At 54.8% G+C, this 19,728-nt stretch overlaps 1 protein-coding gene and 2 long non-coding RNA genes across 11 annotated transcripts in view; 2 read left to right on the forward strand and 1 right to left on the reverse strand.

Annotated features, from left to right (window-relative positions):
- Positions 1-5,664, forward strand: part of CHST15 (carbohydrate sulfotransferase 15) — an 82,667-nt gene extending 77,003 nt beyond the window's left edge. For all 8 annotated transcript variants that reach the window (XM_039870775.1, XM_039870770.1, XM_039870774.1 and 5 more), the window contains exons 7-8: positions 1,664-1,811; positions 3,305-5,664. In XM_039870775.1, the coding sequence (XP_039726709.1) occupies positions 1,664-1,811; positions 3,305-3,495 (339 nt within the window). In that variant the 3' untranslated portion in view covers positions 3,496-5,664. The remainder of the gene's footprint in view (positions 1-1,663; positions 1,812-3,304) is intronic.
- Positions 5,665-12,067: 6,403 nt separating this feature from the next.
- LOC120608838 (uncharacterized) lies at positions 12,068-19,716 on the reverse strand. Its single transcript, XR_005654532.1, has 2 exons — positions 19,603-19,716; positions 12,068-12,348 (listed from the first exon to the last, which is right to left on the reverse strand). It is a non-coding gene; the product is annotated as an uncharacterized LOC120608838 (long non-coding RNA).
- LOC120608837 (uncharacterized) overlaps positions 15,014-19,728 on the forward strand; it is a 17,280-nt gene continuing 12,565 nt past the window's right edge. The window contains exon 1 of one of the 2 annotated variants that reach the window (XR_005654531.1): positions 15,014-15,268. This is a non-coding gene — a long non-coding RNA (uncharacterized LOC120608837). Of the gene's footprint in view, positions 15,269-19,620; positions 19,701-19,728 lie in introns of those variants that run through there. The other variant, XR_005654530.1, reaches the window with a different exon arrangement.

The following is a 19,728-nucleotide window of genomic DNA, read 5'->3' on the forward strand; positions in this document are numbered from 1 at the left end:
GTTTTGCCAAAGGTTCCATCGTGCGGCCGTTGCCCGGTGTTCAGTAACTCCAGCAGGGGACCGTGTGAGTGCCTGGTGCAGGAGGGGTCGGCCACGGGGAAGCTCAAGGTCAAGGCGGGAAAGAAAGAAATGCGATGCCGGGGTGTCTGCCTGAGGACCCGAGACGGCAGGCGGAGCCGGGGAGCTGGGGGGCGCTCCCTCCCGGTGGCAGAGTGGCTGGGAGCTCAGGCCACACCAGGGGCTTTCTCCATGGAGACCAGGGGCGAGAGGCTTGGGGTGGGGGCCGCGCGATGGGAAAACCAGTTGGGACGCTGTGACAAGATAAGGCGAGGGCTGGTGGGGCATGAGCCAAGGGAGTGGCGCTCAACGAGGCTGAGGTGGCAGATGAGAAACATTTGGGAGGGGCCGAGCAGGAGGCAGGAAGTGCAGCAGGGTCCCCAAGGACGTGGAGATGGGTGGGCAGCAGACGGGTGCTGGAGGTGGGGGGCTCGGGGTGGAAGGGAGGGAAGGCCTACTTCTTGGAGCTTTGCCAAGAGCTTGGGGCCAACGATGAAGTTAGAGGAAACAGTGCCCAAGACTGCTCTCGCTTCGGACACCGTTTGTCATTTGGGGGTTCCTCAAAACCGCCTTCAGATTTAGTAATTCATAATCACAGCACACTTGAAGGTTGCGCAGTCACGGTTACGACACGTAACAGGGAAAGGACACAGATTAAAATCAGCCAAGGGAAGAAGCACGTCATAGGAGGGTGTGTCCGGACTCGTCCCATGGGGCATGGACAGCGTGAATGCCTCGCAGCCACCAGGTGTGATGACCCACACAGGGTGCCACCAACTAGGGGAGCCCACCCACGCCTTTCCAGAATATTGCTCGGGGCCTGAGCACATACTGTCCACGCGGCTGACCATTAGTCTCCAGTCCCTCCTGGAGGTCAGGCTGGTAACCGCATGGCACAAAGCTCCTGTCATCACTCACAGAGGTAGACTGTCCAGTGGCCAGATCCACTAGGCGAGCAAAGACACTCATAAAACAGGACGTTCCAGGGGGCCTAGAGGTCACCTCTGGGAGGCGAGGACAGGGCCACACGTCTCGGGTAAGGTTAGTTCTCTGCATGCGCTTGCAGTGCGGCATGAGGAAGGCACAGGAGGGGGACAAGGCCCTCGGACACTTAGGTGGAAGGGAGTGGCCCCGAGTGGTGCTGCGAGCACCCGGATGCGCACGCCCTCGTCGTGGGTGTCCGCGGCCAGGCGGTGGCGGTTCACTCACCTGGCTTGTCTCCGAGGCATCTGTAGGTGTTTTTCATAGCTGTCGTGTGCTGGGCACAGGAGCAGAGACAGCCAGGGTGTGGTGCAAAGAACGTTTGCACCATCGGTGGCCGTGACCTTGGGCTCTCCCTTTACATCAGTCCTCACTGTGACGTGTGTCATGGAGGTACCTACAGGGTTGTCCCAAGGATTGTATGCGACCCTAAGTATGGGAATCCTTTGCACAGGTAGCAAGAAGCAAGAACGCAGGGTGTTTAAAATCTGACTTCTGAAGACGGTTGTTTGCTAGGATCACTCTTTGGTGTTGGTTTATAGGGACGCGCCATAATACTTTTGGGAACATGCCACGCGGTGTTGGGGGAATCGCCCCTGGAATAATGTCTCTTCTTTGGCTCCAGGTGAGGCTGCAGGTCGGGCTGTATGCCGTGTATCTCCTGGACTGGCTCACTGTTTTCAATAAAGAACAGTTCCTCGTTCTTCGCCTGGAAGACCACGCATCCAACGTCAGCTACACCATGCACAGGGTCTTCCAGTTTCTCAGCCTCGGTACGACTGTCGCTCTGGAGACCCACGGCACAGGGCTGGAGCTCCGTGGACGCTGGCCCTGTGAGGTCCTCGCTGAGTCACGTGCAGACTCCGTGAGCTGGGCGGGGGCAGGCTGAGCACCTGTTGGTCAAGCACCAATGGCACATGGGGTCTTGTGCACCACGGGGTGAGGGGTCTCTGGGGAGGAAGAGATGGCTTCTCATATGGGAGCTTACTGTCCGCTGAGGGCGAGGGGTAGCTGATAGGACGATGCGGGGGAAGGTCAGCGTCATCACAGTAGGGTCGTCCAGATGACTTGGGGGTCCCAGCTGCTGAAGGGATCACAGAAGGCTTCATAGAAGGAAACAGTCTGTGAGTTGAGCCTTGGAGACAGACAGGAAGTCATTGGGTGGCTGGGACAGTCTTGCAGAAGCCACAGGGCTTGGAGGAGGGGCAGACAGGACATCGCATTATCTCAAGTGTTGTTGGGGACCCCTGGAATCAGAGCCATGTGGCTGGGAGTTGCCTGCTGGTCCTGGCTCTTGGACTTCTGGGGAGCAGAAATCTATCTATTTGCACACCAGTGGGACTTGGGACCCTTTGTTCATTTGATTTTCTTTCTCCTTTTCTTGGAGAGCTGGAGTGTGATTATTTTTTCCTTCTAAGACCTCAAACCAATTTTATTTGCTTTGGCCACCTGTAGACTCTAGCATTAATGAGCTTGTCCTTAGTCCCTAAGAAGGACAGGAAGGCCATTCCATTTCTTCTGTTTCCTATAACCCAAGGACGTGCATGGGCCCAGGACTTTGGCCAGAACCCAAGAGCCTGGGGCAAAGAGACGTCAGTGGATCTGTGGGTTAAGCCAGCGAGAGGTTGATGGTCCAGAGGGCTGGGGATGGAGCTGGCAGCCTTGGATGGCGGCACTTGCTGGCTCGTTCCCTGGGCCCCTCCCCACTGATGGCCTTGCTGCAGCTGGAGGTTCCGTCAGTGGGGTCTCTGGGCACAGGCAGCATTTCTCCTCTCCCCACCCTGTTACCACTTCACAGCAAGACGGGGTGAATTATGGCCCAGCCACGGGGCCCTTTGCATCAGTAGCCGGAAGTAGAAATGACGGGGGCAGAATTCCAGTGGGCTGGTTACTAGGAAAATGTAGGTACATGGGCTGAGCCTGGCAGGTCGCGCAGTTGTCCAGGGACAGGCTGACACACAGGAGCCAGTCCTTTACGGGTAGTTGGAAATGAAACCAGGAGGCGAGGCGCAGGTGAGGTGGCAGCCTAAAGTCCAGGTGCGCCTCTGAGGGTGGGTGTCCAATGCCGGCCTCAGTGTCTGCCGTTCGTTATGCCGTTTGGACCTTCCACCCTCGGCAGCTCTGAAGTGGATCCAGCCAAGGAATTTTGATCTCCAAACACATTCTTAAGGGAAGGAAACTCCTGTCTCAACACGAAGCTTGGCTGGCATTTCTGCAAAGTTCCTTTGGCCTCCTGCCTCACAGGATTTTTTTCTTTGTATTCCAGGGCCCTTAAATGAGAAACAAATGGCCTTGATGACAAAGAGCCCCGCGTCCAACGCCCGGCGTCCTGAGGACCGGAGCCTGGGGCCCATGTGGCCAGTCACGCAGAGGATCCTGCAGGACTTCTACCGGCCTTTCAATGCCAGGCTGGCACAGGTCCTCGCCGACAAGGCCTTCGCCTGGAGGAAGACGTGAGGCTGAGTCCCCGCCGTCAGCACGGGCCCACGGCTTGGTCGTTGCCACGATTATAAAAATCTCTCTGTGGGGACCGCCGTCCTCATAGTGTGCAGAAAACTCCGAGATTCGAGGCTTCTTTCCCTCCCAGGCACGTGTTTATTACAACCTCTCGGAATGTCCTCTGTGACGGCAAATGGCCTGGCAGCTGACCCTCCGCAGCGCTCCTCTGCTGGGCGCCTGGACACCCCACTTCCATCACCTTCTGCTCCGAGAGTGGCCGGCGCTCGGGGAGGCGAGGCCGGCGGGAGCTGGGCCGGTGCCGAAAGGGAGGCGTTGAACGTGGGGCTTGACGGTTCTGGGATCCGGCCGAGCGAGTTCGAGGTCGCGCCACGGGGCTTGCCGGCTCTTCCTTCGCATTCAGTTCCGAAACACTCTGTTTCGGGATTTCTGCAAAGATCACTGACTCATTTGGCAGGAAATCGGAGGCTCTTGCATTTCTTCCCCCTTTTACTGCAAAGTCAGCCCTCAGTCTCTTCAGAGATAAACCCCGCTGTCTCTGTGACCTCCTCCCCGCCCCCTGGGGACTTAGTGTCTGACATGGAAAATGAATGCGCTCGAAACAAGCCACTTTCTGTTTCCACTCGCCAGAGCTCTCTTTTCTGCCTCTTGAGAAGTTTCCACAAGCGTCGATTCAGTTCATGCTCGAAGTGTAAGTTCAGTTTATCCCTGGGAGGGAGATCTGGGCTGTTAATGCCAGACTGAGCAGCTTGCAGGAGCCGAATGCTTCGTGGGCATCTAGGTAACCGGACCGCCCTTCGCTCGGCCATCACCCCGGGAGGGCGTTTGAGGTGTTCGGCCTGGCCGCCCACAAGCTCCACTGCTCTGCCTCCCCCCGGAGTGAGCCTGTGACCCCCGTGCTCCGCTGTGTGTGGCCGGAGGCCCCGACTCTGCACAGACTGCAAGGTGCTCCTGGTCCGAGGCAGAGACACAACGCGTGAGCCAAACCAAGGCTGAACGTGGCAGGTCGGGATCCTTAATGGAACTTTCTGGGCCACGTGGCAGCTTGCTTCACGGATGGGTCAGCTGAAGGTTTTGTCATTTCTCGGAGGCGATGGGGAAAGCCCAGGCGGACCCCAAGGAGGCTTTGCCCTGGGGCGTCACCCAGGGGAGCACGCTGCAAACCGGGGTTCTCAGGCTGGGCCCTGGACGCAGTCGGTGCCCAGACCCCTCCGTGCCCAGCTGTCACTCGCAGGCGTGAGGGTTTGCTCAGGCTCCAGCCCTTGTGCCGTGGTGGTTCTGCCGTCAGAGGCGGGACACACGGCCCCTTTGAAGGCGGGCGGAGGGCCTTGGTCCCGGCACAGCCAGGCCGCAGTCTGACAGAGCTGTGTGTGCTGGACACCCACCTTCAGGGACAGCCCCCTGTCCTCTCACTGGGCGCTCCGTGCAGCAGCCCCCAGGGAAACCTGGCCCTAGCACAGGGTGCGTTAGGGGACAGACAGCACGGCAGCGTGTGTGTGTATTTATTTGCAGCACAGGGTGTGTGTGGGTGCATGTGTGGGTGTGTTTTCTGAGCCGCCCCCCTCAGTTCTGTGGCCGATGAGGCTCCTCCGCTCTGGACATCCCCGTTTTATGGATTAATGTCTCTGCCAATTAACTTGTCGCGTTCAGTACACATTTTGCTCTTCCCGCCAACCGTAATCACGGCAAGGGACTTTTTTAGGCACTCCTACGCATGTGAATGACATGCAGCGTAATTCTGCTTCTTACAGAAGTATCACCGACAGTATCGTTTCCAATATTATTTGGTCTATTACACACATCTTTTTATACACGCAGGTCCATCCGTCCTGTGCCAGTGAGTGCCATCCAGACACGGTCTCTCTCAAGGGGCCTTGCTCCGAAGGGTGCAGCCCTTTGCTTTCTCTCGTTCGAGGCCCATTCTTGTAGACAGCACGGGTGTCATTTCGCGTGGCGGTCCCGGAGCCTGTCACCCCAAACCAAAGCAAAATGGAGCATTTCTCACGACCTGGTATTGAAGTTACTTTGTGTTCTCCGAAGCCGCGGATGGGATTGTATGACACTGTCCCTTAGTCCCGTAAAGTATGTTACGTGAACCACAGTGATGCTGTACTTTTCTTACTATTTACCAGAATTAAATGTGGACCCCCCTATGACCGGTCCCCAAAAGCACAGCCTCTTCCTTGCCGTCATCGGCGCCCGTGGCGGGTTCTCTCCATGGCATCCACTGAGCATGAATGAATTGTGGAAGGAGATCAGTTTCTCACTTGCATGCGTTGTACACTCTGTCCGATGGGGAACTTCCACCGACGGTGACCAGTGACAGAGAGAAGACCCCTCTCCCTCAGGGAGAAGGGTTGAGACTTCACCAGCGACTCCGCGTGCCTGCCCGGGTGTGAGTCAGGGCGGCGAGGTCCAGCCTGACCACAGACAAGCCACATGTCTTCAGACGTTCGGATTTGAAGGTTGGGTGACCACAGGCCCTGCCATTCCCAGTGGCCACTCTCAACATGGCTGCTTCCCTCTTTCCCTTGGCCTGCCTGGCCCCTGGGGGCTGCGGGTTTGAGACCCCTGGTGTCACTGGTACATGTCATTCTCCGTAGACACTCAAGGTGCCCTGGCTGCACCTGGGGAGGGACAAGCCCGAGGGAGGAGATGGGATTGTCTCTAGTTTGGGGTTCTGGAAGTCACTGGGGACCATGTGGACCACGGGTTGGTTCCCCAGGTCTGGAAAGACCCACCCTGTGAGAGCCTCTCTTGCCAGCACTGTCCCCACAGTGGTGTGTTGTAGCAAGGGGGGCTGGTGAGTCCAGACTGGAACCAAGGAGGACCCCGTCTCTTGGTGACAGAGCCAGGAGCAGCTTTACTCAGCAGAGACAGTACCATGTCTGAGGAGAAGGGGTGGGGGATGTGGGCGGGACAGGTACGTCACGAGGGTGGGCGCACGCTCCCTTTCCCTCTCTGCCGTGTGGCCACCACCCCCCACTCAGGAACCAGCTCTCAGGGGACCTTCTGATGAGGGTCAGCTGCGTCTTAATCTCCCTCGGAATGACCTCCCCAGAGGACCTGTCTGGGGACTGACACAAAGGCAGTGCCTGGCGGGGGCGTCCTAGGCCTCACCCCGTGGAGAGGGGGCACCATGTGTGGGCGGGGGTTCCTGCTGCTCCAGGACTCAGCCTGTGGGCAGCCATATTGCCTGTGGGTGAGGCAGAGCCTCTTGAAACTCATGGGAAGATGACACTTTCCAGAACCTCGCCCGGCAGGGCTCCCTGCCGAGCAGCCAAGTGGACCAGGTCCCATGGGAGGGGCAGCCGTCGGGCCTCGGGAGCTGCCCAAGTGTCCCACGCCTGCAGTCACAAGTTACCCCAAGTTGAGTGGCTTCAAACACATCTATTATCTGATGGTTCTGGAGGTCAGAAACCCAAAGTCAGTCTTGTGTGGGCAGGGCTGGTTCCTCCTGGAGGCTCTAGAGAGGAACCGTGTCCTTGTCTCTCCCAGCCTCTCGGTGTCCCTCGGCTCGTAGTCCTTCCACCTTCAAGTGCCCCGTTCTGAGATGGCGCGTCTTCCTGTCCAGGCCAGGCCCTGTCGTTGGAGCGAGCGAGACAGGGTGAAAGACCCACCTTTCTCCCAAATTCAGATTGCAGGTCACTCTTTCGTATGTTTCTCCCTAGTGAGCCAACAGCCCCTCCTCCAACCCTATCATGGGACTATTTGTCCAGCTCTGGGTAGAAGTGAGGTTTGAGAACTTACACGGTTTTTTTTGTTATTTTCTCGGTTCCCCAGGAGACCTGTGCCAGCCACCTGGGCAGTGCTGAGTTTCTGAAGTTCAGCTGTTTTTGAGTTACTTATGCTTCTAAGGGAGCAGCTTGTGAAAGCTGCACAAATGGTTAGAGTGTTTTCCGGTCCCTGAGAGCTCCTCTGTGGCCCCAGACTCTCACTGCGGATGGCTTTGGAAGGCCGGCTTCCTGCCTCACTTTCGTCAGTCGTTCCTGATGGCCCCGAGCGGACTTGACTCCACAACCTCCCTGTTCCTGACGTCCCCCACCCCCTTGCACTGGCTGCGCCCCTGTACCTCTCCTTGCTGAATGTGCAAGCTCTTGGGCAGTCGCATCAGAAGTGGACTGAATGCCCAGGGCTCAGCCTTCCCGTGGGTCTCAAAAGCACCAAGGGGACACACTCCAGCTATAAAATGTGCAAAGAGTCCGAATGTAATGTCGTAGCAATATTTTCTGAACATCTGCTTTGCATGAGGCCCTGGGCCAGGCATTGGGGTAGGGTGGCGTGGGAAGTGGTTCATTTGCTCATTCATTGGTTCCTTTGCTTATTGCTTCACCAATTATTTATGGTGAGGCAACGGGGGGCAGCGGTCAAAGGCGAAGATTAGACTTGGAGCCCGGTGTCCGTAGTGGGAGAGGATGAGCTGAGTTGAGTCAACATCCTCAAAGCATCTATAACTGGAGAGTTAATTGCACACGTTGGAAACATGGGGAAATCCCACTTAACCACATATACGTTCCTTAAACATTTCATCTTTACTTAAAATACTTAGGGTTCATTAATTTGTCTTTTCATGCAAGAGCCAAAGCCTCTCCTCGGAGCATGAGTCTGCAGGTAGGAGTTCTGGGTCATCTCCGTTGCCAAAACCACATCTGGCCGAGTCAGCACCGGTTTCGGTTTCGGTGCTCTAAAGGGCACGAGAATGGAACACTCGCGAAGGCGTCCGAGCCCGTCCTCCAGCGTTTGTGTGGTTAGGCTCCTCGAATTGTTTCCCTCGTCTTTGCTGGGACTTTCCAACGCTTTCAAACTGCTTTTCAGAACACGTTTCATTCGTTCACATCTGCGGTTCTCGGGAGTGGTCCAGGGTGCTGGGGACCCTCAAGATCTTTGAGGAGACCTACCAGTCACAACTGCGTTCCGGGTTGTACCAACACGCCCTTTCCAGTCTCGTTTCCTCACGAAGGTACCGGGGACGGCTTCGAGCAGTCACAGCCCACGCCGGAAGCCGATGGGACACGCGCTTGTGCATTTGTGTGCTTTAGCGTCTCTCAGCTTTAGTCTCGAATATAGTAAATATTGGGAGTGTAAATGACATAAACGAAAGCTCTGGGATCTTCATTACTTTTTCAGAGAGAACGGCTAGCTTATATATATTTGATTAAATTGTGCATGTATAATGTCCAGCACAACTGGCATAAGAAAGACTTGGGAACAATCATTATTGATTTATTGTAAAATAAATAGAATCGACCGGAGGGCGTTTTACAGATGGCCGAGAGCCCTGGGCATCATCGAGGTGTTTAGGGAACGAGGAGATGGACATCTGTCAGCTGCGGAGGCTGATGAGAGGCCATCTATGGTAAAGAGGGGACAATGCTACCAGCTATTCACTGAGCACCTGCTGAGAACCGGGCCCTGGGCTAAGTGCACCTTTGAGTGACTCTTTGGATGCTTATCACCACGCTAGGGAGGAGGTTCTGTCTTTATTCTGGTTCTACCATTATAAAGGTGGGGAAACTGAGGCTCAGAAGGGCCAAATAGGGAGGCCCGGACCCCTTGGCTCCTGAGGAGCAGAGCTGCTCCTTGATCTCAGGGCTGCTGGCAACGGGGCTTGAGTCTCGCCCTGCTGTTCTCACTTCTTAGTTCCTGAAGCGTGAGCTTCCACAGAGGCGGGCGGAAAGGGCGGAGCCTGGCGGGAGTGGTCCTTGCAGGCGGCCTGGGCTGGGAAGCCGACACCGGCACTGGGGACTGAGCGGGCTGGGCGGCATCTTCGAGGCTGTTCCCTTGTGGAAGCGGCAGAATAGGCCTGGACAGCACCCCACGCTCCCTGCATCCCCTTACAAGGACTGTTGGGGCCAACCCACTCCTGGCCTCCACTGCCACCTCACTGCACCCCTGTGCCCTGCGCCGCCTGAACGGTGGCAGAGGGGCCCTCAGGAGGAGGCCTCACCCTTGGGGAGGTTGAGCAGGTGGGACTGGATGCTCCATGCGCCCTTCCACCTCACAGTCGAAGACTTTCTCTGAGGCCAGAAACCTGGCTGCCTCCTAAACAGCCAGTCCTGGAGCTAGTCAGGGGCCCTGGCCAGCCAGCGGCTCCTGCCCCCACTGCTGGTCAGAGTCATGGTCGAGGAATGGGGTGCGGCCCCTCTCCTCTTCAGGGCAGACCTCCAGATCTCAGAGGGGCAACGGACATCCCAAATAAGGCCCCACAGTCTCCATGGAGACCATTTGTTTACCCCACCTCCACATGAGCTAATCTGGAGAACTGCCACCCTCTGAACTTTCAACATAATGGAATTCAGGAAGATTCCAAAGCCATACCAGCCCCCAATTCTACAGGCAGAACCTAGGTGGCCTGCGTGGGTCTCAGGGCGGGGGCACACGCCTTGGTCTGGCCTCTAACTTTCTCCTGTCTCCCCTTAGAGAACACCCGCCCCACCCACGCTCCCAAGGTTCTGTCCCCCTGCTCTTGCCCAAGCCATTACTCCACCAGGAGTGCCCGCCGCCCCACTGTTCAACCAGGTCAGCTTCTTACCCTCCTCCAAGACCAAGTTCAAGCGTCGCATCCTCCTCCACGACGGCCTCCTGGATTCCACCCTCCCTCCTCTCGGCCTGCTCGAGGAAGTCCCTGCAGCTTCTAGCCCTCTCCCATCTAGTGTGGCACTGATGGCTTTCTGTAGTCATGTCTGTGTTTCCATCTCCCGTTTAGCAAACCCTGGGGACCCCTACCCCCAGTACCAGCATGGAGCGATATCACTAAGAGGAAGGCAGTAGGCGCCTGGAGAGGACTGAACTGGAAGCGAGGTTGCTGGATGACATTGGACAAAGCGATTTAACTTCTCCGAACCTCAGTTTCCCCAGCTACTGACCAGGGTTGGGGGCCTGGAAGATTTCAAGGGCCCTTTCAGATCTGCCTTTCTCATTGCCTCTTGAAAACCTGTCACTTTCTCCAAGTTGCTAGTTCCTAAGGCTTTTTGTAAAGGAAGTGTGTGGAAAAGGGATGGAGAAGGGGAGGGGTGGGAGTGGCAACCCCTCCCCATCCTTTTGGGATACTGGGATGGCAGGAGGCACCGAAATGCAGCCCTGCGCTGCCCCTGTGTGGCTAGCTCAGGCACTGCAGCTGGGAAGCCTTAGCCAACACTTCCGAGGGCTGCCCTTGGAGGCGGCAGCCCATCATCCATCTGGACCCCGCTGGACCCTCTGCCTTCCTGCTCACCTCTCACCTTGGCCAGGGTGCTCTCAGAAGCCAAGAGTAACCCCAGCAAGAGAGCGTCCAAGGATGGAAGGACTAGGGTCCCCCACCAGTGTCATCCCTGCAGGATGGCTGACAGTCTTTAATTGGGTTGCCACTTAGGAGAATCACATTGACCAGGGGGCAGGTCACAAATAAAGCAAGGAGGTGGCAAATTTCCGGCTTTCAACCTCAATGGCTGTGGTCTGGGAATAAACAAAGATTCAGAAAGATGTTCAAAAGTGTTTCCCTCATCAACAGTAACCTCCCTTCCAGATAAGGCACAGCCAGAGGGCAAGGAGCAGGCCTCCTGGGAGGAGTGGGGTGAGCAAGACAGGGCAGCAGAACTTGGGGGGAACATGGGTTCGTGAACTGATCCTATCAACTTCATGGAGCGCATCAGCCAAGGGGCCGTAGACAAAAGACGACAATGTCTGTGAAAGATGACAAGGTGTGACGTACTCAAGCGCTTGCCAAAAACCCAGAAAGAAGGCACCGGCCCCTTCGTCCTTCACTATCTGCAGAAACCTTGCATTTAGGGGATCCGAACGGGCCAGGTGCCAGCAGCCTGATCGGAGCACCTCTGTCCCGGAATTAGGAATTTATAAGCCACTCTGGGCTTACAAAAATCAAAAGCACGTTCCTGCCCCAGCGGAGTACGGCAAGGTCCAGGAACAGTCAGTCACACAAAGAAACAACAAGATAAAATCTCTGAAGAATTACAGTTGGGGCAACCCAGAGGTGGGGTTGGCCTTAGGGCGACCAACTTCCCCATTTCAGCACTGAAAGTCCTGCTTTCGGAAACCTCCGTCTGTCCTCGACCCCCAGCTGGCCTGGTGGGCCGGAATTGCACGGCAAGCAGGAAAGTGAGGAGCCAGGGACTCATTCTGTCCCTCTGCTGGGTGCTGCTGACCTGGGCTGTGGCTCACGAGGTGAGGCGTGAGGACACCCACAGAGTCTGTAGGACAAGCGAGGTTCCTGAGAATATGGGAGAGAGTGCCCCTTCTTGTTGCCTTCAATTTCCTATTGGACACCTGGAGGGGAATCTCCGTGGTCCCAGTGTAGTCAAGGGACAAGACCTTGGTGACCAGCTTCCAATAGATACAGTTGACTCTTGAACAGGAGGGATTAGGGGCACTGACACTTCGTGCACTTGAAAATTCATCAATAATTTCTGACTTTCTAAAAACTTAACTACAGTCCCTCAGCATCCACGGGGGTTGGTTCCAGGACCCTTCCCAGATACGAGATCTGCAGATGCTCAGGGCCCTTATATAAACCGTGTAGATCAATGCATCCGCGGACTCCCGACCAGGCATCCAAAAAACTATTTTCAGTCTGTGGTTGGTTGGATCTGTGGGTGCAAAACCCAGGGATATGGAGGCCTCACTATATATTTATTGAAAAAAAAAAATCCACGTATAAGTGACATGCATTTCAAACCCGATGCGTTCAAGGGTCACCTGTACAGAACAGCAGGGAAAAAGGGTGGAGTCTGCAGCCAAGACACCTCCCTCATTGCAACTGATGGTGGGGAGGCTGCACACGCCGCCTTGCTTGGAGTCTGCTGGCTTCTGTTCCCGCCACTGTGGCTCCGGCGCAGAAGACCCCTTTTCCTCCTCCATCTGGGAATTAGAAGACATTCATTAATAATTAAAAAATAGCGTACAGAGATTTGACTGTCTTCCCAGAGGAAACGAAGCAGCCATGCCCTCTGCAGAGAACGGACCTCCGGCGCCGGGAGTCAGCCGGGAGCCGCGCGGCAGCCCGGCCTCCTCCAGGGGGCGCTCCTCCCCGCCCGCGCGGGCTCCTGCGCGCCGAGCCGCGAGTGTGCAGTGAAATCCAGAACAGAAGGGAAAATTGCTATCACCACTTCCCCGCAATGTATTTATATACATTCCCACCGTTCCTATTGTGCTTACCAGCATTTTTCAGCGTTTTCCTGACAATTTGAGAGACGTGTGGGATTGGCTAGGAACCAGGAGAGGATACGTTCCCAAGAGCCAAGCTTGCGTCTCCTGATCGTACCCTTTTAAAATGGCCCTGCTGCTTGAAAAGAAGTGTCGTCGTAAATCAAACTCATAATCAATACTGAACAACACACTGCAGTACATTTTTAAAGTGCACACAGTCAGGAAGAGCTGGATTTGCATGGCTTCCTGAATGCCTCAGGCCAGGGATGGGAAGCAGGACAAGAGGAAGGAGGAGTTAAACTCTGTGAGTGTGTGTGTGTGTGTGTGTGTTGTGTGTGTGTGTGAGAGAGAGAGAGAGAGAGAGAGAGAGCGCGCGTCTCGGTATGTGTGAGTGTAAGAGTGTGTGTGTATGTGTAGAGTGTGTTTGTGTGTGAGAACATGTTCGTGTATGTGGTAATATCTTATACCCTGAGGCCCCAGGGCTGGGTCTTGCGGGGTGCAGAAAGGATGCTCCTTTTCATCAGGGTCCCCAAGAGCAGCAGTGGCCATCTGAGTCCTCGCGCCTTGCAGTGGGGCCCCATGTCCCCTCTGGGACGTCCTGGCAGAAGATCAGCAGGTGGCTGCAGGGGCCAAAGGCAGTAGGGGTCTGCGGGCAGGCTGGCCAGCAGTGTTCAGATGCAGAGTGAGCACCTGGGGGCCCGGGACTGTCCTAATGCTGGGGACACAACCCAGAGCAAGATGAGCATCTGTCCTCGAGAAGCTAATGCTGTCCTGAGGGAACCAGACAGCAACCGGAGAGCAACTGAGGCCATTTTGAAGGCTGCTAAGTGCGCGAGACACGGCAACGTGGGAGAGCTTGCCTGGACAGGGGACCAGGGCGGGAAATGAGCTTGGACATTGGCGGGTCAGAAGGAGGCCTGAGTGGCCAGACTGAGCATGAGAAAGGAGGGGGAGGAGAGGATATGCCCTGGGGTACTTATAACCTACACTTTATGCCCCCAGTTCAGCCTTCTCTCCAGAGCTCAGCCACCCGCTTGGCCCCTGACTCCCTCTGCTAGGACTCTCTGTGCTTCTGGGGCTTGCATGTCTATTTCCTTCTCCAGGTTAGTGAAGTTTTCGTCATTTCTTCAAATAGCTTTTTAATTTCTTGCTCTCTCTTCTCCTTCTGGTCCCCCTATGGTGCGAATGTTATTATACTTGATGTTGTCCCAGAAGCCCCTTAAACTATCTTCATTTTTAAAAACCCTGTTTTTCTTTTTGCTGTTCTGATCAGGTGTTTTCTGCTACCTCATCTTCAAAGTCACTGATTCAGTCCTCTGCTTCATCGAAGCTACTGTTGATTTCCTCTAATGGATTCTTCATTTCAGTTACTGTAGTCTTCATTTTCGCCTGGTTCTTTCTTTTTGTTTGTTTTCTATCTCCATTTTTATGTTTTTTATCTCTTTGTAAAAGTTCTTACTGAGTTCAGTTCTACTCTTCCCCCAAGCTCCTTGAGCATCCTTATAATCAATGTTTTGAACTCTGCATCTAGTAGATTGCTTGTCTCCATTTCGTTTAGTTCTTTTTCTGGAGATTTGTTCTTTTTTTTTTTCGTGTGGGACATGTTTCTTTGTCTCCCCATTTTGGCTGCCTCCCTGTGTTTGTTTCTGTGTATTAGGTAGGGCTGCTATGTCTTCCGGTCTTAGTAGAGTGGCCTTATGTAGTAGGTGTCCTATGGGGCCCGGTGGCACACTGTCCCTGGTCACCTGAGCCAGGTGCTCCAGATGTCCCTTTTATGGGTTGTGTGTGCCCTCCTCTTGTGGCTGAGCCTTGGTTGCTGTTTGCACGTCAGGGGGAGAGATTGACCCTTGGGCTGATTGGTTGTGAGGATTGGCTGGTCAGGGGCTGACCTTCTGGAGCAGGATTCACTTTAGCAGGGCTCTGGTGCCTGCTCAGTCTGTCCTTCAGGTGTGTTATCCTCCAAGACAGCTAGGTGGTGCTCTGGCTCTGTCTGAAGCAGCACTGGGGCATGCCAGCTCTGGGCCTCCTGGGAGGGACCTGCCTCAGGCCAAGTTCAGCTGCAGCCTGTACCCTGCCCAGGGCCACCTGGCATGAGCCATAAGGCAATCCTCAGATGGCTGCCAGTCACTGAGCTTAGAGGTGCCCTGAGAGGCCAAGCCATGAACTGAAGCTGGCTGCCACTGGTGCCAAGCTTAAGGCTGCTCAGCAAAAGGTTTGGGGGACACCGAAGCCAGATGCTACTTGTTTTGGGTTTTGTCAAACTTTGAGAGATTTTAGGGAAATCCACAGCATGAGCCTGGACAGGCCATTTTTATGGAAAAGCTATTGGAAGCGGCTTGGGTGGACCCACAAGTTGGGAGGGGGCGTGGTCTCAGGGAATCATCAGGGTAGGGCAAATGAGGTCAGCTGGGTTGAAGGAGCTCAGATATGGCGGCCACCTGTGTCTGCATGCCGGGTGGGAGAGGGTCCAACAAAGGAAGAATGGTTTCTGCTAGCACTTCTGTCTGGGAAAAACCTGCCCCTCCAGCCCTGGCCCTGAAGCCAGACAATTCAGTTCCTCCCTGTGTGTCCACGGTGCCTTTTGAGCAGCCTTCCCAGTGCTGGAGCCCAGAACGAGTGAGTCTATCAGCAGGTAAGTCCGTGCAGGGGTCCTAAGAGGAGCGCCTGGGAGTCCGGCCATTCTCTGTCTCACTCAGCTACAATCTCTGGTGGTTTTCACAGCCAAAAGTTGTGGAGACTTCTCTTTCTGGACTGGGACTCTGGGCTGGGGAACCCGGTATGGGATTGGGACCCTTCACAGCTGAGATAGCCCTCCTGATTTTTAACCGCCACACATGGGTGTGGAGACTAGCCTCATTCACGCCTCTATGCCTCCTATCAGTCTCAACGTGGTCTCTTCTGTATGTCCTTAGTTGTAAGACTTTTGTTCAGCTAGACTTCAGGACATTTTCAATAATGATTGTTCTGTAGTTTGCTTGTAATTTTGATGTAGTTGTGAGAGGAGGTGAGCTCAGTGTTTACCCACTCTGCCATCTTGACCGGAAATCCTGTCACAGCATCTTCCATCTTCTATCCAATCACCATTTACTTATTAAGTAAATGCTTCTTGTTTCCTCAACTCCCACTAGATAGCTTCATGGCGGCGAGGCCTCTCTGCTCCTTGGTATCCCCTCTCTCAAGTTCCCAGGTCAGTGCCTGCTGTGGTGTGCTCAGTGCATGTTGCTGAACGTTGGGTGGGCATGAGGCCTGGTCAGCCACAGGAGGAACATGATTTTTTTTTCTGGTCACCAGAATAGGCAATGGAGAGTTTAGGCAAAGGTGTGATGACAGCTGATTTCTGCTTCAGTAAGAATCCCTTGGCTGCCATTGGAGGTTGGACTGGGTGGAGGCGGGAGACCCCAGGCAGGCAAGGATCCTTGTTTCCTATTCTCTGATAGGTCCTGGGGCAGCACTGTCCACCGGGACTTCTTGCTGTGATGGAAATGTTTTGTGTCTGTGCTTTCAGAAGCCACTGTCCACAGGTGGCCACTGAGTACTTGGAATCAGTGTGACTGAGAAACCAGATTTTAAATTTCATTTTATTTTAATCACTTGAGATTTCAATAGTGACAGGTGGCTAGAGGCCCCATATGAACACTGCAATTCTCACCACGGACCAAGGTGGTAGTATGTGAGGCACTTAGGTCTTGAGTGTCAAATTCCAAACGGCCTCTGGAATCGGATCCAGTCTCGCATCACGAGGTCCTTTATAAGGAACCAACCAGCAGGTGGCAAGGGGGTCTGATTTTTAGAGTAGAGCGTTACTCTTACGTTCTACATAAACTTGAATGGACTCCGACATGCTAGGGCGGGGTGGGCGACCTGGAGAGCAGCCTTTTAGCCCCTGCCCTCGAACAGCATCCTCCCTGCCCCCAAAACAGGCCAACACATACTTTATACAATTCAAATAGCGATTGTATTGACAAACAGAACACAAACTAAAAGTCCTTGGTCCAAATAAGTGATTAGCGCGGATGATAAACGTATAAGCAGCACTCTGTTATTGATTTTGTGAACTGTCGCTCTCAGTTTACTTAAAAGGGGCCTCCAGAACCTGATCTGAGGATGCGGACTCCTTTTTAATTCCCCCCAACAGGCCCAGCAGAGGGCAGCGTGGGCCTGGGAATGGGCTGGAGATGGCTCCCAGTGAGCGAGGGCGGTTTGCAGGAAAGAGCTGGACAGATGCCTGAATCTGACCGCTCCCAGCTGGCCCTGCCAGGACCCAATCTGCTCTCCATCAAAGAGAAAATCTCTGAGAGTTCTCAGTCAGGTGCCTCTCCCCTCCTACAGTGCCCTACCCTGCTCCGGCACTGTCCCTGGCTGACCTGTCTTTTGGGAGTTGGGGCTCTGGGATGAGGTCTTGTGAGCGGGCTGCCCCCTGCCGCCCTGTTAGAACCGGCTCGCTTGGTCACCGCGTCTCCTGTGGCTCTTAGCCAGCTCCAGGCCTGCCAAGCCCGCCCTCAGTTCCAGCCCTGGTCCTGCCTAGACAGCCCGGCACAGAGGTTCGGAGCCTGCCTTCTAGACCAGCCCAGGCTCAGCAAAGTGACCTTGGCTCTCCACACCTTGGTTGTCTCTTCTGTACAATGGGACCAAATGAGTTAATATTTGAGAAGTGCTTAGAAGAATACCTGCTATATAATCTGTGATCAATAGATAGATAGATACATACATAGATAATAATAGATAGATAGATGATAGATATATAACATTTTCTTAAGCTCTGAAACACTGTTTTTTCACTCGAATCTTTCAGTGACCTCAGTATACGCGAGGGGGCGCGGAGCGGGGAGCCAGAGCTGGGCTGACTCACTCGCCAGTCAGAAACCTGCTTTGCCTGAGCTTTGTCCTCCTGCAGGCAGAGTGGGCGACACTTGGCCTCCTGGATCTAGTGGCTTCTCCATCAGCACATTACGTTGTGTTTTCCTTGAAGGAGATTTTAAACTGCAAAGCTCTCGTCCCAATGTGCTATGGAAGGAAAAAGGATTGAGTTTTCCTCTTGTTTATTTTAAATGCTTAGAGGTTGAATTTCAGTCCCAGACTGGTAAAGTAAGAAAATCCTGAAATTATATATGTGTCTGGATCCTTCTAGAATCCCCCAGAGCTATGCCAGGCTGCTGAGAGCCACAAAGCCTTGCACTGGCCTCCCTGACCGTGTGGGCCCAGGCAGTGGACGCTCAGCCAGGGCTTGCATGTGGGCCAGAGATGGCTTCGGCCTGGATGGGGACCAAGGAAGCAGTGATGCCAGCGCCATGCATGTGTCCTGTGTTTGGGTCACAGCATGGGAAACTGGACTCTGCACAAAGCCCTTTATGTGGCTTAATCCCCTCAGGCCGGTGTTTGTTCCCGAAGGCCCCCACCCACTCCACTGAGTCCTGGGTAGGACAGTCTTCCCAGCAAAAGCTGCTGGGAGCAGCCTATTTCCCTCTCTGCTTGAGCGGCACGGGCCGGCCTCTGCTGCATCTGACTGTATTGTAACAGGCGCTTCCCTGTGGAATGATCTTAGGGCGCGTGCTTTGTGTGAATCCCAAAACAAACCCTTTCTGTGCTCATCTTATTCTGTTTGGTTTCTTCTGACCCATGTAATCAGTTGAGATATTAATTACAAAAAGATGGCCAGGTGCATAGAGCTGGAGGTGACGTGGTCTGGCTCCTTCCTTTAATTAGGAGGAGACTGGCCTGGCGGGGAGCGACTTGCCCCAGGTAGCCAGCCCCTGGAAGAGCTGGGGACTGAACCTGGCCCCCTGAGCCCCATCCTTGGTCCCCAGGGCTTTTGCTTGCTGACTTGGCCTGCATTTTCAGTATGGTTGCACTGTAAGTGGTAAAGCCCTAGAATGGCCCGTGAACTCAGATAGGGTCTCAGTAGTATGGAAGCCTGGAGAGGTGAGACGCAGTTTTGCTGTGTGTGGGGCCAGGGTGGGGGCACAGATTTTTCCCTTTCCTGCTGGAGTCATTCGAGTGGTGACCTCAGGGACCCTGATGCAGTGATGGATGACATCGAGGGCTCTGTCATGTCAGAGGCTGCCTTCCGACTAGAAAGGGAACGAGGTGCTGGTGGCCGGTGCCCGTGAGCAAGAGGCGGCCACGCTGGAGGGTTCGGCGAGGGTTGGGAAGGATGCATTCCTGGATGTGGGGACGTCCTCAGCACACCTAACGCCAAAACCTGTTTCACTGGGCGGGGGCATCAAGTGAAAGCTCCGGACCCTTCGTGAAGCAGGAAGCATCGAGGGGAGTCGACAGCGATTCCGCATGTGCTCACAGGTCCTGCCCAGCCGGGGGGTTAGAGGGAAATTAAAGGGTCCTGTCACCGACGCTAAGTGATTAACCAAGGAGGCCATTAGCCTGGGGGGCTCTCACACCTTGTGGCCCACGTAAGCCCACCAAACGTAAGCAAGAATGGATACACTCATATCAGAGGACGTGAAACTCAGGAACGTGGGATCGCAGACAGCCAACCAGACTTTCCCAAATAAGGCAACTGCTTAAGCTACAGCCGATCACGGTAATTTCCTGGCGACGCGTCCGCATCTTCCCAGTCAAAACCTCTCCCGGACCCCCACCCCAGGGGTGGTGCTGCTGACGTGAATGGATGCATGCTCAAAAAACTCTTGGAAATTTTAATATGCCTCAGTTCATCTTTTACTACTAAGCACTTTGTACAGTGAGCCATCATTAGCCTCGTCCAGCCCCAGAGGGCGCAGGTCTCTGGGTGGTGATGGGGAGGGGACTCCCGGGCAGGTAGCTCAGAGGGGCTGAAAGGGTTTTCAGCTTTGAATGCACGTTTCCATGAAGGCACTTGCCATGGAGTAGCCGGACCTGGACGCCCAAGGGGAGCCCTCGCACCCTGGGGACCCCGCTGTGCTGGTGGGCTCTGGGGCCGTGCACCAGCATAATAGAGGGCGGGAGATGGGCAGGGCTGCCGCTTCTTACCGAAATCTGAGTCAGGCAATGTTTCATCTTGCAGGTTCTGCGAGGCTGGCCGGGATGCAGAATCCCAGTTTCTGAGGGTGGAGGTCTCTAGGCCCCGGGTGAGTTCTGAGCCTGGCCATTTCTCAT

The sequence above is a fragment of the Pteropus medius genome, unplaced genomic scaffold (assembly GCF_902729225.1).
Source record: "Pteropus medius unplaced genomic scaffold, Ma_sr-lr_union100, whole genome shotgun sequence".
In the NCBI taxonomy this organism is placed as follows: Eukaryota; Metazoa; Chordata; class Mammalia; order Chiroptera; family Pteropodidae; genus Pteropus; species Pteropus medius.